Source organism: Scyliorhinus torazame, chromosome 9 (genome assembly GCF_047496885.1).
Source record: "Scyliorhinus torazame isolate Kashiwa2021f chromosome 9, sScyTor2.1, whole genome shotgun sequence".
Lineage (NCBI taxonomy): Eukaryota > Metazoa > Chordata > Chondrichthyes > Carcharhiniformes > Scyliorhinidae > Scyliorhinus > Scyliorhinus torazame.
The window spans coordinates 7772554-7791233 of NC_092715.1; the positions used below are offsets into that span (position 1 = coordinate 7772554).

At 56.9% G+C, this 18680-nt stretch overlaps 1 protein-coding gene across 4 annotated transcripts in view; it reads left to right on the forward strand.

The window, feature by feature from the left end:
- The window catches only part of capslb (calcyphosine-like b), a 186860-nt gene that overhangs the window by 31748 nt on the left and 136432 nt on the right, over positions 1 to 18680 (forward strand). For all 4 annotated transcript variants that reach the window (XM_072515590.1, XM_072515588.1, XM_072515592.1 and 1 more), the window contains exons 2-3: positions 8842 to 8993; positions 12047 to 12224. In XM_072515590.1, the coding sequence (XP_072371691.1) occupies positions 8857 to 8993; positions 12047 to 12224 (315 nt within the window). In that variant the 5' untranslated portion in view covers positions 8842 to 8856. The remainder of the gene's footprint in view (positions 1 to 8841; positions 8994 to 12046; positions 12225 to 18680) is intronic.

Genomic DNA, 18680 nt, shown 5'->3' on the forward strand with positions numbered 1-18680 from the left:
TTACTCCGAAGAATAAAGATAGATGGGTGACGGTGAGAGGGGCTGGGAGGAAGCAGTCAGTACAGGGATCCCCTGTGGTCGTTCCCCTCAGTAACAAGTATACCGCTTTGGATACTGTTGGGGGGGACGACTTACCAGGGGTAAGCCATGGGGTACAGGTCTCTGGCACAGAGTCTGTCCCTGTTGCTCAGAAGGGAAGGGGGAGAGGAGTAGAGCATTAGTCATTGGAGACTCCATAGTTAGGGGGATAGAAAGGAGATTCTGTGGGAACGAGAGAGACTCGCGGTTGGTGTGTTGCCTCCCAGGTGCCAGGGTGCGTGATGTCTCAGATCGTGTTTTCGGGATCCTTAAGGGGGATGGGGAGCAGCCCCAAGTCGTGGTCCACATAGGTACCAACGACATAGGTCGGAAAAGGGATAGGGATGTAAGGCAGGAATTCAGGGAGCTAGGGTGGAAACTTAGATCTAGGACAACAGAGTTATTATCTCTGGGTGGTTACCCGTTCCACGTGCTAGCGAGACGAGGAATAGGGAGAGAGAGGAGTTGAACACGTGGCTACAGGGATGGTGCAGGAGGGAGGGTTTCAGATTTCTGGATAATTGGGGCTCATTCTGGGGTCGGTGGGACGTCTACAAACATGATGGTCTACACCTGGACCAGAGGGGTGCCAATATCCTGGGGGGGAAATTTGCTAATGCTCTTCGGGAAGGTTTAAACTAGTTCAGCAGGGGATTGGGCACCTGAATTGTAGCTCCAGTATACAGGAGGTTGAGAGTAGTGAGGTCATGAGTAAGGTTTCAAAGTTGCAGGAGTGTACTGGCAGGCAGGAAGGTGGTTTAAAGTGTGTCTTCTTCAATGCCAGGAGCATCCGGAATAAGGTGGATGAACTTGCGGCATGGGTTGGTACCTGGGGCTTCGATGTTGTGGCCATTTCGGAGACATGGATAGAGCAGGGACAGGAATGGTTGTTGCAGGTGCCGGGGTTTAGATATTTCAGTAAGCTCAGGGAAGGTGGTAAAAGAGGGGGAGGGGTGGCATTGTTAGTCAATGACAGTATTACGGTGGCAGAAAGGACGTTTGATGAGGACTCGTCTACTGAGGTAGTATGGGCTGAGGTTAGAAACAGGAAAGGAGAGGTAACCCTGTTAGGGGTTTTCTATAGGCCTCCGAAAAGTTCCAGAGATGTAGAGGACAGGATTGCAAAGATGATTCTGGATAGGAGCGAAAGCAACAGGGTAGTTGTTATGGGGGACTTTAACTTTCCAAATGTTGACTGGAAACGCTATAGTTCAAGTACTTTAGATGGGTCCGTTTTTGTCCAATGTGTGCAGGGGGGTTTCCTGACACAGTATGTAGATAGGCCAACGAGAGGCGAGGCCTTATTGGATTTGGTACTGAGTAATGAACCAGGACAGGTGTTAGATTTGGAAGTAGGTGAGCACTTTGGTGATAGTGACCACAATTCGATTACGTTTACTTTAGTGACGGAAAGGGATAGGTATATACCGCAGGGCAAGAATTATATCTGGGGAAAAGGCAATTATGATGCGATGAGGCAAGACTTAGGATGCATCGGATGGAGAGGAAAACTGCAGGGGATGGGCACAATGGAAATGTGGAGCTTGTTCAAGGAACAGCTCCTGCATGTCCTTGATAAGTATGTACCTGTCAGGCAGGGAGGAAGTGGTCGAGCGAGGGAACCGTGGTTTACAAAAGCAGTCGAAACACTTGTCAAGAGGAAGAAGGAAGCTTATGTAAAGATGAGACATGAAGGTTCAGTTAGGGTGCTCGAGAGTTACAAGTTAGCTAGGAAGGACCTAAAGAGAGAGCTAAGTAGAGCCAGGAGGGGACATGAGAAGTCTTTGGCAGGTAGGATCAAGGATAACCCTAAAGCTTTCTATAGATATGTCAGGAATAAAAGAATGACTAGGGTAAGAGTAGGGCCAGTGAAGGACAGTAGTGGGAAGTTGTGCGTGGAGTCCGAGGAGATAGGAGAGGTGCTAAATGAATATTTTTTGTCAGTATTCACACAGGAAAAATACAATGTTGTCGAGGAGAATACTGAGATTCAGGCTACTAGACTAGAAAGGCTTGAGGTTGGTAAGGAGGAGGTGTTAGCAATTCTGGAAAGTGTGAAAATAGATAAGTCCCCTAGGCCGCATGGGATTTATCCTCGGATTCTCTGGGAAGCTAGGGAGGAGATTGCTGAGCCTTTGGCTTTGATCTTTCAGTCAACTTTGTCTGCAGGAATAGTGCCAGAAGACTGGACGATAGCAAATGTTGTCCCCTTGTTCAAGAAGGGGAGTAGAGACAACCCAGGTAACTATAGACCAGTGAGCCTTACTTCTGTTGTGGGCAAGGTCTTGGAAAGGTTTATAAGAGATAGGATGTATAATCATCTGGAAAGGAATAATTTGATTGGAGAGAGTCAACAGGGTTTTTGTGAAGGGTAGGTCGTGCCTCACAAACCTTATTGAGTTCATTGAGAAGGTCACCAAACAGGTGGATGAGGGTAAAGCAGTTGATGTGGTGTATATGGATTTCAGTAAAGCGTTTGATAAGGTTCCCCACTGTAGGCTATTGCAGAAAATACGGAAGCATGGGATTCAGGGTGATTTAGCAGTTTGGATCAGAAATTGGCTAGCGGGAAGAAGACAAAGGGTGGTGGTTGATGGGAAATGTTCAGACTGGAGTCCAGTTACTAGTGGTGTACCACAAGGATCTGTTTTGGGGCCACTGCTGTTTGTCATTTTTATAAATGACCTGGAGGGCGTAGAAGGATGGGTGAGTAAATTTGCAGATGACACTAAAGTCGGTGGAGTTGTGGACAGTGCGGAAGGATGTTACAAGTTACAGAGGGACATAGATAAGCTGCAGCGCTGGGCTGAGAGGTGGCAAATGGAGTTTAATGCAGAAAAATGTGAGGTGATTCATTTTGGAAGGAATAACAGGAAGACAGAGGACTGGGCTAATGGTAAGATTCTTGGTAGTGTGGATGAGCAGAGAGATCTCGGTGTCCATGTACATAGATACCTGAAAGTTGCCACCCAGGTTGAGAGGGTTGTTAAGAAGGCGTACGGCGTGTTAGCTTTTGTTGGTAGAGGGATTGATTTTCGGAGCCATGAGGTCATGTTGCAGCTGTACAAAACTCAGGTGCGGCTGCATTTGGAGTATTGCGTGCAATTCTGGTCGCCGCATTATTGGAAGGATGTGGAAGCATTGGAAAGGGTGCAGAGGAGATTTACCAGAATGTTGCCTGGTATGGAGGGAAGATCTTATGAGGGAAGGCTGAGGGACTTGAGGCTGTTTTCGTTAGAGAGAAGAAGGTTAAAAGGTGACTTAATTGAGGCATACAAGATGATCAGAGGATTGGATAGGGTGGACAGTGAGAGCCTTTTTCCTCGGATGGTGATGTCTAGCACGAGGGGACATAGCTTTAAATTGAGGGGAGCTAGATATAGGACAGATGTCAGAGGTGGGTTCTTTACTCAGAGAGTAGTAAGGGTGTGGAATGCCCTGCCTGCAACAGTAGCGGAGGGCATTCAAATGGTCATTGGATAGACATATGGACGATAAGGGAATAGTGTAGATGGGCTTTAGAGTGGTTTCACAGGTCGGCCCAACATCGAGGGCCGAAGGCCTGTACTGCGCTGTAATGTTCTATGTTCTATGGCCGCGGGTCCTAAACGATCGTGCCTTTCTTGGAGTAGTACGGCCGATAGGGTTCGGTCGGTAGTCGCTACATCTATGGGGAGTGTGGGTCTGGTACCTGCAAAGCGGGGGCCGTACCTTGGGCGCGTTTTAATGTATCAATGGCATCCTTATGCTGTGGAAGCCATTCCCAAGGGGCGTCCTTTTTTAGGAGCTCGGAAAGTGGGGCTGCCTTAGTGGCGAAACCATCTATATGGTTCCTACAGTAACCAACCAGTCCTAAAAATGACCGGAGTGCAGTGACATTATGGGGCAAGGGCAATTTAACAATCAAATCAATCCGTTTTTGCTCTATCTCTCTTTTTCCATGTGTGATGACTGTGTCTAAATAAAAGACCTTTTCTTGTAGGATTTGTGCCTTTTTCGGGTTAACTTTACATCCAGTTGAGTGTAGGAGACCTAGTAATTCAGAAAGAAGTGAAATGTGCTCTTCCTTGGCATCAGTTTGTAGGAGCAAGTTGTCCACATACTGAATGAGGCATTCGGGTCAGCAAAATTTGGATAATCCATTTGCCAATTGTCGGTGAAAAATAGAGGGGGAGTTGTGGAAACCTTGCGGAAGGCATGTCCACGTATATTGCTGTCCTTGGAACGTGAAGGCGAATTTGTATTGGCAATTCTTATCTAATGGAATGGACCAGAAGCCATTGCTAATGTCCAGTACCGTAAAAAACCTGGACTCTAGTCCCTGCTTTAGCATTGTTTCGGGAACGGTGGGGGCTGCTAATGGAGTTACTTTATTGAGTTGTCTGTAATCGATGGTCAGTCTCCATGAACCGTCTGGTTTCCTTACGGGCCAAATTGGGGCATTATTTGTTGAGGCTATGGGCCAAATTACACCTTGGTCTAACAAGCTTTGAATTACTTTTGCAATTTCTCCCTCGGCTTGCTGTGGGAAGCCATATTGTTTCTGGGGCTTGGGATCGGGTCCTGTAATTGTGACTGTTCCCGGAGTTTTTCCACAGTCGTGCTTGTGCTGGGCGAAGGATGCTTTATGTTTTCTTAGGACCTCTCTGATCGTCTTATCTGTCCTAATGGTTTGCGGATCAAACCAATAGTCGCCTACTGAGCAGATTCTATGTTCGTAGTCTCCCACTGTGAGCACGGCGGGGGCTCTCGCTGTTCTGGCCATTTTCCAAACACATTTATTCACGAGGTCAAAGGAAAGGTTGTGTGAACTCATGAAGTCGATCCCTAAAATGTGTTCTGCTGTTTGGGGCAAATCTACTAAAACAACGGGGTGCTTGGTATTAATGTTTCCGATTCGAATGTCTACGGGGGCCGTAATATATCCCTGCTGGATATGTCCTGTAAATCCGCTAAGAGTGATAGTGTCTGTAGTGGGCCATTTATCTCGCTGAAACATTGTGGAGGAGTTTAAAGTGGTGTGGGACCCCCCTGTGTCCCAAAGGAACTCTACGGGGTGTCCCAGGACTGTGCCTGTGACTACTGGTCTACCTGACTTGTCCCAGAATGTGTCGCAGACCCAAGTTGGGGAGTCTGAACACCGTCAATCTGTGCTATTTATGGCAGAAGTGTCTGGACGGGCACTAACACTGTGTATAGGCCTGACATTGTTCCTAGGTGGGGTGTTCGATTGCTGGTTCCGTTGCTGGTTCGGGGGGGGCATTGCATTCGCGGGCATAATGTCCCATGTGTCCACAATTATAGCAACCTCGTGGGGCCTGTGCTCTGGTGCTGTCCGTCATTTCTACCTTCGTTTACCCATGCGGGGTCCTGATGTGTCCTTACTGGATTCATATTTGCTTCTGCCTTCCCCTGCTCTGCCTTTTTACGTAGGGATTGTTCCCAATCTCTAGAAAGTCTCTTCAGAACCCACACTTCATTATGTGTGGCGTCTGAGGGGTCGTAATTTGCACAGGCTTTCTGACCAGCTTCTGTGGTGTGGGAGACTAAAATACGGGTCCATTTGGTTGTGTTTTCGACATTTAAGTGTGCGCGGACTAAATCTCCAAATACCGCTTTGAAGTGTATCCAGAGGCGTCCTGCGTATGCAGTCGGATGCTCTCCCTTCTTTTGTCTGCAGCGATTTAGACCTTCTATGGGATCTCCTCTGTTATAACCAATTGCATTTTAAATAGCTGCCTTCATGTCCTGGAGGCTTCCTCCTCCTACATTCTGTGGATCGGGTAATGCCGAACTAACGGATGGGTCAAGGCTCATCACTATAAGTTTCACTTCCTCCGGTTCGTCCAGACCGTACGTAACTGTCTGTTGTCCTACTCGCTCAAAGAAATGGTGTGGGTCTGCTGTGGGTTGGCGCAGGCATCTTTCAATTGTGTGATGGTTAGTGGGGTGGTGTACACAAAATCGGGTTCATGGTCAATCGGTGACGTGCGCTGCGTGCTGACTGGATTCATTGGGTTGTGTGCTGCCTGTGCAGTCGGTGGTGCGGGTGCTTTCCTTTTCGGGGCCTCTATTCTGATGCTCAGTGACTTCTGCATATCTATGGGCAGTTTCATTGAGTTCCTGCCAGTCGGGGCCATTTTCCTGGTCTAAATTTGGTCCAAAGGTGTCTCTGAAACCATTTTGCACTGACAGCAGTGACTGTAACCTTGAAATTTGCTGCCTGCATTTGATGTGGTCTACTGAACTCTGCCTTTGTTCCGTTGTGGAATTGTGGAGTGCTCGTAAAGCTGCCTTCAAATCTGCGCATTGCTTCTTTAACTGTTCTACCTGTTGTCCCGTCTCTTCTCGTACCAAAACTGCACATTGTGTATCTTGGTAGGCCTTATCGTATTGTGTCTGAAAGCTGCTTAGGTGAACTAAACAAGATTGGTGTGCCCGTTTGACATCAGCCATCTCCTTGGCTTTTGCTGCTCGCTGCTCTCAGAGTTGCTCATTAACTTTCCCACACTTGCTAATGTTTCCCTCACTCTTCTCCTCTTTCTCTACAAGCTGTCTGCAGAGAGTCCTCACGACCTCCTCTGTGTCTCACAATTGTGCCAGACAGGACACAATTGCCATCGGCTTATGAACTTTTCCTAAACTCTTCTTATGTATCTCGGTTAGGTTGTCCCATCAAGTTTGTCCTATACTACCTGACTCTTCATTCAAACAAAACTCAGACCAAAGAACAAAGAAAAGTACAGCAAAGGAACAGGCCCTTCGGGCCTCCAAGCCCGTGCCGACCATGCTGCCCGTCTAAACTACAATCTTCTACACTCCCTGGGTCCGTATCCCTCTATTCCCATCCTATTCATGTATTTGTCAAGATGCCCCTTAAACGTCACTATCGTCTCTCCTTCCACCACCTCCTCCGGCAGCGAGTTCCAGACACCCACTACCCTCTGTGTAAAACACTTGCCTCTTACATCTCCTCTAAACCTTGCCCCTCGCACCTTAAACCTATGCCCCTAGTAATTGACCCCTCTACCCCGGGGAAAAAGCCTTGACTATCCACTCTGTCTATGCCCCTCATAATTTTGTAGACCTCTATCAGGTCGCCCCTCAACCTCTGTCGTTCCAGTGAGAACAAACCGAGTTTATTCAACCTCTCCTCATAGCTAATGCCCTCCATACCAGGTAACATCCTGGTAAATCTCTTCTGCACCCTCTCTAAAGCCTCCACATCCTTCTGGTAGTGTGGTGACCAGAATTGAACACTATACTCCAAGTGTGGGCAAACTAAGGTTCTATACAGCTGCAACATGACTTGCCAATTCTTATACTCAATGCCCCGGCCAATGAAGGCAAGGATGCCGTATGCCTTCTTGACTACCTTCTCCACCTGTGTTGCCCCTTTCAGTGACCTGTGGACCTGTACACCAAGATCTCTCTGACTGTCAATACTCTTGAGGGTTCTACCATTCACTGTATATTCCCTACCTGCATTAGACCTTCCAAAATGCATTACCTCACATTTGTCCGGATTAAACTCCATCTGCCATCTCTGGCAAGTGACAAGTGACAAACTCCACTTGTAGGAAAAACTAGAACCAGAGGACACAATCTCAGACTAAAGGGACGATCCTTTAAAACAGAGATGAGGAGGAATTTCTTCAGCCAGAGGGTGGTGAATCTGTGGAACTCTTTGCCGCAGAAGGCTGTGGAGGCCAAATCACTGAGTGTCTTTAAGACAGAGATAGATAGGTTCTTGCTCAACAAGGGGATCGGGGTTATGGGGAGAAGGCAGGAGAATGGGAATGAGAAAATATCAGCCATGATGGGCCGAGTGGCCTAATTCTGCTCCTATCCCTTATGGTCTTACGGTGCCTTGAGCAGCTCGTATGTAATCAGATGCAGTGAGGATGAACCCTGTCATATATCTCGCACGATAGTTCATTGTCCTTACCCGGGTCCAGCAGCATTTCTTTAAGCAGCCTCTCTGTCTGGCCCTGTTGAGTGACAACCTCACAACCTTTAAAAAGCACTTGGATCAGCACCTGAAACACCCTCACATTCAAGGATATGGGATAAGTGCTGGGAAGTGGGATTAGAGCGAGATTCGGGGTAGTTATTGCCGATGAACACTCGATGGAATAAAGATCATTTTCTGCACTGTACGATTCTATGACTCTACAAACAAAATAAGTGATAGCCATTCGTTGATTCATTCTTCGGGGTAATGCCTTGACCAATCAGAGTCAAGCTGCCTGGTTTAAATTTCAAATAGTGCTTGGCAGTTAACTGTCAGTCACCATCAACTGGTGCATTCTCCATGGCAACACCTGTATCAATCAAAGTCCACTCGCCAACTAATGTCTCCTCATACAGTATAAAGTTGTCACTTGCTCGTTTTTTTGCCGTTTTCCTGATAAGTGCAAGACAAAAAACTGCATTTTTTCAGCAATACCTAAACGCTAACAATTTGAAGGGTTTTGGATGGGTGCTTGTTTGAAAGGATTGCAGGGTTAAAGAGATTTTTGAGGACGGGGGTGCTGACAACAGCTGCCAAGTGAGGTGAGGTGACCTTCACTGTGTATTGGTGAAGGATTGTGTGTGTGATTGTTTCACTCTCTTGTTGCCCTCGTGCTCGATTTGGGGGTCAGCGAGTCTGCAGCTTCAGTCTTCGATGCTCCTGTTTTAATCGATTCAAGCGGCTGAATGTCTGGAGTGGGTGTGTCACTGGGGAAAAGACAGGACTGAATTAGTGTGACTTGATTTCAGGTTATTCCCGAGGAGATGGCAGGGACAGCGAGACACGACCGAGAAATGGTGATGAATGCGAAGAAGCAGCTCCAACAGTGCTCGGACCCGATTGAGAAGCTGCGACTGCAGTGTCTGTCCCGGGGCTCTGCCGGAATCAAAGGCCTCGGCAGGTACAGAGAGAGACAGGGTTTTTCACCTACCAGCCATTCCGCCTGGTGGCTGTACCCCTCTGGGTACAAGTTACAGGTGCCTGCAAACCCATGACACATCCCCCGATGAACATGTTCACTTAGTGCTGGCTGACTATTTGACTGCAGTGATCCTCACCGCTGACACCCCCTCCAAATTGGAGTGTTCTCCCCCCCCCCTCCCTCGCCCCCCTCAAATTGGAGTGCTCTGAGCTCCAGTCGGTTAGAGACTGGCAGTTTAGCATTCCTGATACCTGTGTGGCTTAACCCGCACTCTGTCTCTCTGAAGCAACCTTCAGGGTCAGGCTGTGTAAACTGACGGTGCGTGGGTTCTGTGGATCTGCAAACAAGGTTGTCATAGTTCCTGCAGAAGTGTTTCTCAGGCACTCCGTTACTGTGGGATTGCTTCAATCCTGACTGCATCAGACTGTAAGCCTCTCCCCATCCAGCTCAGTGTCTCACACACAGCCGAGATATCAGATTTCACACTCCAGCTCCTCCTGATTGATGTCCGAAATACAGACAGTGTTTGGGATTGCTGTTGAAGAGCCGTACCCCTCCCTCACACACTCCCATCGCAGTACAGCCTCAATAAGCTAAACTTTACACTGACACCTTCAGGCCCCTCCTTCCTACTAAACCCAGGGCAAAGTGTAAACCCAACAACACTTCGAACCCAAACAAACAAAGAAATGTACAGCACAGGAACAGGCCCTTCGGCCCTCCAAGCCCGTGCCGACCATGCTGCCCGACTAAACTACAATCTTCTACACTTCCTGGGTCCGTATCCCTCTATTCCCATCCTATTCATGTATTTGTCAAGATGCCCCTTAAATGTCACCATCGTCCCTGCTTCCACCACCTCCTCCGGTAGCGAGTTCCAGGCACCCACTACCCTCTGCGTAAAAAACTTGCCTCGTACATCTACTCTAAACCTTGCCCCTCTCACCTTAAACCTATGCCCCCTAGTAATTGACCCCTCTCCCCTGGGGAAAAGCTTCTGACTATCCACTCTGTCTATGCCCCTCATAATTTTGTAGACCTCTATCAGGTCGCCCCTCAACCTCCTTCGTTCCAGTGAGAACAAACCGAGTTTATTCGACCGCTCCTCATAGCTAATGCCCTCCATACCAGGCAACATTCTGGTAAATCTCTTCTGCACCCTCTCTAAAGCCTCCACATCCTTCTGGTAGTGTGGCGACCAGAATTGAACACTATACTCCAAGTGTGGCCTAACTAAGGTTCTATATAGCTGCAACATGACTTGCCAATTCTTATACTCAATGCCCCGGCCAATGAAGGCAAGCATGCCGTATGCCTTCTTGACTACCTTCTCCACCTGTGTTGCCCCTTTCAGTGACCTGTGGACCATTGCCAAAGTTGAGATAAAGGAAATGGAAGCTGAGTGACGCTGTGCATGAGCTTCAATAGAGTGCGAATCAGTCAGCACCGCAGAGCCAAGGAGGCGAGTAGAGCACATTCAGCCCATTGTGCCCGTGCTAGCTCTTTGGTAGAACAATTCGATTAATCTGCTTCCTCTGCTGGACTTCCCAAAAGGCCTCTAACCTTTTCCTTGAAGCAGCGGCAGAATGGTATTACCTCTGTAAACCAGAGCCCCAGGGGAATGGGTTCAAATCCCACCAGGGCAGAGGGTCAAATTGGAATTCAATGTGGAATTACAAGTCTTTCCTTTCGATAAAGATAAAGTTAAAGATAAAGATAGATAGATTTTTGAAGAATAAAGGGATTAAGGGTTATGGTGTTCGGGCCGGAAAGTGGAGCTGAGTCCACAAAAGATCAGCCATGATCTCATTGAATGGTGGAGCAGGCTCGAGGGGCCAGATGGCCGACTCCTGCTCCTAGTTCTTATGTTCTTATGTTCTGATATTAGGGAACTTGGGGAAATAAAAGGTGATGTGTTGAGGAGTGTACATATTACGGAGAAGGAGGCGCTGGAGGTATTAAAGCGCATCAAGATAGACAAATCCCAGGGAACTGATGAAATGTGTCCCAGGACGTTGTGGGAGGCGAGGGAGGAAATTGCCGGCCCCCGAGCTGAGATATTTGAATCATCGACAGCGACAGGAGAGGTGCCTGATGATTGGAGGGTAGCAAATGTTGTGCCCTTGTTTAAGAAGGGCTGTCGGGATAAGCCCGGGAACTGAGTCCACAAAAGTGGAGCTGAGTCCACAAAAGATCAGCCATGATCTCATTCAATGGCGGAGCAGGCTCGAGGGGCCAGGTGGCCTACTCCTGCTCCTAGTTCTTTATGTTCTTCCTTCAGGGCAGGAAATCTGCCGTCCTTACTTGGTCTGGTTTTCCTGCCCAGCATCAGTGTTTGGTCGGGTGGGTGGACGATAGACTGGAATGGGGGGGATGGAACACTCCCAATGGAGAGTATTCCATTACACTTACTCTCCGCAGGATTCCCAGCCTCTGACCTGCCCTAGTAGCCACAGTATTTATACGGCTGGGTCCAGTTCAGTTTCTGATCAATGGTAACCCCCAGGATGTTGACTGTGGGGGATTCAGCGATGGTAATGCCATTGACTGTCAAGGGGCGGTGGTTAGATCCTCTCTCACACAGATACATAGAAGATCGGAGCAGGAGGAGGCTTTTTGCCCTTCGAGCCTGCTCCGCCATTCATCACCATCATGGCTGATCATCCAACTCCTGTAGGAGATGGTCATTGCCTGGCACTTGTGTGGCCCGAATGTTAATTTTGAACACCTCTGCCAAATGTTGTGTTGACCGTTCTGCTCGAAGAACCCTGGCTTGTCCAGTTTATCCAAATCGCTGAACTCCCTCCACCTTGCCGCCATTCCAGTAATTCTTCTTTGCATCTTCTCTCCAAGTTTGCACACCCTTCCTAAAGTTTGGTGCCCAGAACACAAACTCTACAGCTGATATCCAATTAGTATTTTATCACAGTTTAGAATTGCCCTCTTGCTTTTTTAATACCAACTTTTCTATTTGTTGTTTTAGCAGCCTTTGTAAACTTTAACTGCCCAATGAGATTCCTGTGTCATTCTAGGGTGTTCCGTATAATGGACGATGACAACAATCGAACACTTGACTACAAGGAGTTTGTGAAAGGTCTGAATGATTACGGTGTGCTGATGGACAAGGCAGATGTGGAATCTTGCTTCAAATGTTTTGACAAGGACTCAAGTGGAACCATTGACTTTGATGAGTTTCTCGTAACATTGCGGGTGAGAGGAGGGTGAGGTGTGGGTGAGAGGGGGGTGAGGAAGGGGGCGAGGGAGGGGGGGTGAGGGAGGGGGGTGGGGAGGTGAGGGAGGGGGGTGGGGGTGGGGGGGTGAGGGGGGGTGGGGGGGGTTGAGAGGGGGGGTGAGGGGGGGTGTGAGGGGGGTGGGGGGGTGGTGAGAGGGTGAGGTGCGAGTGAGGGGGGTGGGGGGGTGGTGAGTGGGTGAGGTGCGTGTGAGGGGGGTGAGAGGGTGAGGTGCGTGTGAGGGGGGTGAGGTGCGGGTGAGGGGGGTGAGAGGGTGAGGTGCGTGTGAGGAGGGTGGGCGGGGGTGAGAGGGTGAGGGGTGGTGTGAGGCGGTGAGGTGCGGGTGAAGGGGTGAGGGGGGTGAGAGGGTGAGGTGCGTGTGAGGGGGGGTGAGAGGGTGAGGGGGGGGTGAGGGGGATTGGTGGTGAGGGGGGTGAGAGGGTGAGGGGGGGGTGAGGGGGATTGTTGGTGAGGGGGGGTGAGGGGGGTGGTGGTGAGGGGAGGTAGTGGTGAGGGGGGTGGTGAGGGGGTGTGGGGGGTGTGAGGGGGGAGGGGGTGTGTGAGGGGGAGTGGGGAGGGGGGTGTGAGAGGGGGGAGGGGGGTGTGAGGGGGAGGGGGGGTGTGGGGGGGTGAGGGGGGGTTGGGGGGTGAGGGGGGGTGAAGTGCGGGTGAGGGGGGTGAAGAGGGGGGAGAATAGGGGAGGGGCGGGTGAGAGGGGGTGAGGGGGGGTAAGAGGTGGTTAAGGAGCGGGATGAGGGGGGGTGACGCGGCTGAGGGTGTGTGTGGGGGGAGGAGGAGGGTGTGTGGGGAGGGGGTGGGGAATAGAGCGGTGATGTGGGTGAGGTGTGGGGGTGAAGCGGGCGTGGGGGCTGAGAGGGAGGGAAGTAGGGGGGTGCGAGAGGTGGTGGGCAGGTGAGGGGGGGTGAGGGGGACAGGGCGAAGCTTGTGAGGGGGTAGGGGTGTGGGGAGTGACGGGGATGAGGGTGAGGGGGCGAGGTCAGTGAGGGGGTGGGGGAAAAGTGACAAGGCGAGGGTGTGTGTGTGGGGGAGGGTGTGTGTGGGGGGGACGGGTGGGGGAGGGGGAGGGGCGGTCATGTGGGTGTGGGGGGTGAGAGGGAGGTGTGGGGTGGGTGAGAGAGGGGGCTGAGAGGCGGGTGAGGGGGACGGGGCGAAGCGGGCGGGGGGGGTAGGGGTGAGGGGGACGAGGTCAAGGCGGTTGAGGGGGTGAGGGGGATGGGGCGAGGCGAATGAGGGGAGTGAGGGGGGCGATGCGGGTGAGGGGGGGTTGAGGGGAGAGTGACACGGGTGAGGGGTGAGTGCTGGGGGGAGTGAGGGGAAGGTGGAGGGGGTGTCAATCTTGTCCATATGAGTCACTTTTACTCGTTTAAAACAGGAGAACAACTTGCATTTCACTAACACATTTAATACCTTAAAATAGTAACAACCTGTCTTTAAATAGCTCCCAAAGAGCGTCCCCGTGGCGGAGCGAGTCCCCGAGTGCGTCCCCGAGCGCGTCTCCGAGACGGAGAGCGTCCCCGAGGGCATCCCTGAGGCGGAGCGCGGCGCCGAGGCGGAGCGTGTCCCCGAGGTGGAGCGCGTACCCGTGGAGGAGCGCGTCCCCGAGGTGGAGAGCGTCCCCGTGGCGGAGTGCATCCCCGAGCGCGTCCCGGAGGCGGAGAGCGTCCCCGAGGCTGAGCTCGTCCCCGATGCGGAGCGCGTCCCTGAGATGGAGCACATCCCCGTGGCGGAGCGCGTCCCCGAGGCGGAGCGTGACCCCGAGGCGAAGTGCGCCCCCGAGGGCGTCCCCGAGGCGGAGCGCGTCCCCGAGGCGGAGCCGGTCCCCGAGGTGGAGAGCGTCCCCGAGGTGGAGCGCGTTCCCGAGGCGGAGAGCGTCCCCGAGGCGGAGCGGGTCCTCGGGGTGGAGCGCGGCCCGAGGCGGAGAGCAACCCCGAGGCGGAGCCCGTCCCCGAGTCGGAGCACGTCCCCGAGGAGGAGCGCGTCCCCGAGGTGGAGCGCGTTCCCGAGGCGGAGAGCGTCCCCGAGGCGGAGCCCGTCCCCGAGGCGGAGCGCGTCCCCGAGGCGGAGCGCGTCCCCGAGGCGGAGAGCGTCACCGAGGTGGAGAGCGTCCCCGAGGCGGAGCGGGTCACCGAGGCGGAGAGCGTCCCCGAGGCGGAGCGGGTTCCCGAGGCGGAGAGCGTCCCCGAGGTGGAGCGCGTTCCCGAGGCGGAGAGCGTCCCCGAGGTGGAGCCCGTCCCTGAGGCGGAGCGCGTTCCGGAGGCGGAGTGCGTCCCCGAGGAGGAGCGCGACCCGAGGCGGAGCCCGTCCCCGAGGCGGAGCACGTCCCCGAGGCGGAGAGCGTCCCCGAGGCGGAGCCCGTCCCGAGGCGGAGCCCGTCCTCAAGGCAGAACGCGTCCCCGTGGAGGAGCGCGTCCCTGACGTGAAGAGCGCCCCCGTGGCGGAGCGCGTCCCCGAGAGCGTCCCCGAGGGCGTCCCTGAGGCGGAGCACGTCCCCGAGGCGAAGCGTGTCCCCGAGGCGGAGCGGGTCCCCGAGGCGAAGCGCGTCCCCGTGTCTGCCCCTGAGGCGGAGCACGACATGGAGGCGGAGTGCGTCCCCGAGGTGGAGTGCATCCCCGTGGTAGAGCGTGTCCCCGAGGTGGAGCGCGTCCCCGTGGTGGAGCACATCCCCGTGGTGGAGCGCGTTCCCGAGGGCGTCCCCGAGGTGGAGCGTGTCCCCGAGGCGGAGAGCGTCCCCGAGGCGAAGCACGTCACCGAGGCGGAGCGAGACCCTGAGGCGGAGCGCATCACCGAGGGCGTCCACGAGGCGGAGCGTGTCCCCGAGGCGGAGCGTGACCCCGAGGCGAAGTGCGCCCCCGAGGGCGTCCCCGAGGCGGAGCGCGTCCCCGAGGCGGAGCGGGTCCCCGAGGTGGAGAGCGTCCCCGAGGTGGAGCGCGTTCCCGAGGCGGAGAGCGTCCCCGAGGCGGAGCCCTTCCCCTAGGCGGAGCGCGTCCCCGAGGCGGAGCGCGTCCCCAAGGCGGAGCGGGTCCTCGGGGTGGAGCGCGTCCCGAGGCGGAGAGCAACCCCGAGGCGGAGCCCGTCCCCGAGTCGGAGCACGTCCCCGAGGAGGAGCGCGTCCCCGAGGTGGAGCGCGTTCCCGAGGCGGAGAGCGTCCCCGAGGCGGAGCCCGTCCCCGAGGCGGAGCGCGTCCCCGAGGCGGAGAGCGTCCCCGAGGCGGAGCCCGTCCCCGAGGCGGAGCGCGTCCCCGAGGCGGAGAGCGTCCCCGAGGCGGAGAGCGTCACCGAGGTGGAGAGCGTCCCCGAGGCGGAGCGGGTCACCGAGGCGGAGAGCGTCCCCGAGGCGGAGCGGGTTCCCGAGGCGGAGCGGTTTCCCGAGGCGGAGAGCGTCCCCGAGGTGGAGCGCGTTCCCGAGGCGGAGAGCGTCCCCGAGGTGGAGCCCGTCCCTGAGGCGGAGCGCGTTCCCGAGGCGGAGTGCGTCCCCGAGGAGGAGCGCGACCCGAGGCGGAGAGCGTCCCCGAGGCGGAGCGCGTCCCCGAGGCGGAGCGCGTCCTCGAGGCGGAGCGGGTCCTCGAGGCGGAGCGCGTCCCGAGGCCGAGAGCGTCCCCGAGGCGGAGCCCGTCCCCGAGGCGGAGCACGTCCCCGAGGCGGAGAGCGTCCCCGAGGCGGAGCCCGTCCCCAAGGCAGAACGCGTCCCCGTGGAGGAGCGCGTCCCTGACGTGAAGAGCGCCCCCGTGGCGGAGCGCGTCCCCGAGAGCGTCCCCGAGGGCGTCCCTGAGGCGGAGCGCGTCCCCGAGGCGAAGCGTGTCCCGAGGCGGAGCGGGTCCCTGAGGCGGAGCGGGTCCCCGAGGCGGAGCGGGTCCCTGAGGCGGAGGGCGTCCCCGTGGCGGAGCGCGTCCCCGAGTGCGTCCCCGAGGCGGAGCGCGTTCCCGAGGTGGACCGAGTCCCCGTGCGAAGCGGTCTCCGAGGCGGAGCGCGTCCCCGGGGCGGAGCGTGTCCCCGAGGCGAAGCGCGTCCCCGAGTCTGCCCCCGAGGCGGAGCGCGACATGGAGGAGGAGCGCGTCCCCGAGGCGGAGCGCGTCCCCGTGTCTGCCCCTGAGGCGGAGCACGACATGGAGGCGGAGTGCGTCCCCGAGGTGGAGTGCATCCCCGTGGTAGAGCGTGTCCCCGAGGTGGAGCGCGTCCCCGTGGTGGAGCACATCCCCGTGGTGGAGCGCGTTCCCGAGGGCGTCCCCGAGGTGGAGCGTGTCCCCGAGGCGGAGAGCGTCCCCGAGGCGAAGCACGTCACCGAGGCGGAGCGAGACCCTGAGGCGGAGCGCATCACCGAGGGCGTCCACGAGGCGGAGCGTGTCCCCGAGGCGGAGCGCATCCCCGAGGGCGTACACGAGGCCCAGCGCATCTTTGAGTGCGTCCCCGAGACGGAGCGCGATCCCGAGGCGAAGAGCGCCCCCGTGGCGGAGCGCGTCCCCGAGGGCGTCCCTGAGGCGGAGCGCGTCCCAGAGGCGAAGTGCGTCCCCGATGCGAAACGCGTCCCTGAGGTGGAGCGCGTCCCCCTGGTGGAATGCGTCCCTGAGGGCGTCCCCGAGGCGAAGCGCGTCCCCCTGGCGGAATGCGTCCCAGAGGGCGTCCCCGAGGCGAAGCGCGTCCCCCTGGCGGAATGCGTCCCAGAGGGCGTCCCTGAACGTGTCCCCGAGGCGGAGAGCGTCCCGAGGGCGTCCCTGAGGTGGAGCGCGTCCCCCTGGTGGAATGCGTCCCTGAAGGCGTCCCCGAGGCGAAGCGCGTCCCCCTGGCGGAATGCGTCCCAGAGGGCGTCCCTGAACGTGTCCCCGAGGCGGAGAGCGTCCCGAAGGCATCCCTGAGGCGAAGCACGTCCCCGAGGTGGAGCGCGGCGCCGAGGCGGAGCGCGTCCCCGAGGCGGAGCGCGTCCCCGTGGAGGAGCGCGTCCCCGAGGTGTAGAGCGTCCCTGTGGCGGAGTGCATCCCTGAGCGCGTCCCGGAGGCGGAGAGCGTCCCCGAGGGCGTCCCCGAGGCTGAGCTCGTCCCCGATGCGGAGCGCGTCCCTGAGGTGGAGCACATCCCCGTGACGGAGCGCGTCCCCAAGGCGGAGCGTGACCCCGAGGCGAAGTGCGTCCCCGAGGCGGACCGCGTCCCCGATGCGGAGCGCGTCCCCGATGCGGAGCGCGTTCCTGAGGTGGAGCGCGTCCCTGTGGCGGAGCGCGTCCCTGAGGGCGTCCCCGAGGCGGAGCGCATCCCCGAGGCGAAGCGTGACCCCGAGGCGGAGCGGGGTCACCGAGGCGGAGCGTGTCCCCGAGGCGGAGCGCGTCTCCGAGGCAGAGCTCGTCCCTGAGTGCGTCCCCGAGCGCGTCCCCGAGGCGAAGCGCGACCCTGAGGTGGAGCGCGCCCTGAGGTGGAGTACGTCCCCGAGGCGGAGCGCGTCCCTGAGGTGGAAGGCGTCCCTGTGGCGGAGCGCGTCCACGAGGCGGAGCGTGTCCCCGAGGCGGAGCGCGTCCCCGTGGCGGAGCGAGTCCCTGAGCGCATCTCCGAGCACGTCCCCGAGTCTGTCCCTGAGGCAGAGCGCGACATGGTGGCGAAGCGCGCCGCCGAGGCGGAGCGGGTCCCCGAGGCAGAGCGCGTCCCTGTGGAGGAGCGCATCACCGAGTGCGTCCCAGAGGCGGAGAGCGTCCCCGAGGGCGTCCCTGAGGCGGAGCGCGTCCCCCAGGAGAAGTGCGTCCCCGATGCGGAGCGCGTCCCCGATGCGGAGCGCGTCCCTGAGGTGGAGCGCGTCCCCTTGGCGGAGAGCGGCCCTGAGGGCGCCCCCGAGGCGAAGCGTGTCCCCGAGGCGGAGCGGGTCCCCGAGGTGGAGGGCGTCCCCGTGGCGGAGCGCGTCCCCGAGCGCATCCCCGAGGTGGAGGGCGTCCCTGAGGCGGAGCGCGTCACCGAGGCGAAGCGCGACCCCGAGGTGGAGCACATCCCCGAGGTGGAGCGCGTCCCCGAGGCGGAGCGCGTCCCCGAGGTGGACCGAGTCCCCGTGGCGGAGCGCGTCCCCGAGGCGAAGCGCGTCCCCGAGTCTGCCCCTGAGGCGGAGCGCGACATGGAGGCGGAGCGCGTCCCCGAGGCGGAGCGCATCCCCGTGTCTGCCCCTGAGGCGGAGCACGACATGGAGGCGGAGTGCGTCCCCGTGGTAGAGCGTGTCCCCGTGGTAGAGCGTGTCCCCGAGGTGGAGCGCGTCCCCGTGGTGGAGCACATCCCCGTGGTGGAGCGCGTTCCCGAGGGCGTCCCCGAGGTGGAGCGTGTCCCCGAGGCGGAGAGCGTCCCCGAGGCGAAGCACGTCACCGAGGCGGAGCGAGTCCCCGAGGCGGAGTGCATCACCGAGGGCGCCCCCGAGACGGAGCGCGATCCCGAGGCGAAGCGCGCTCCCAAGGCGGA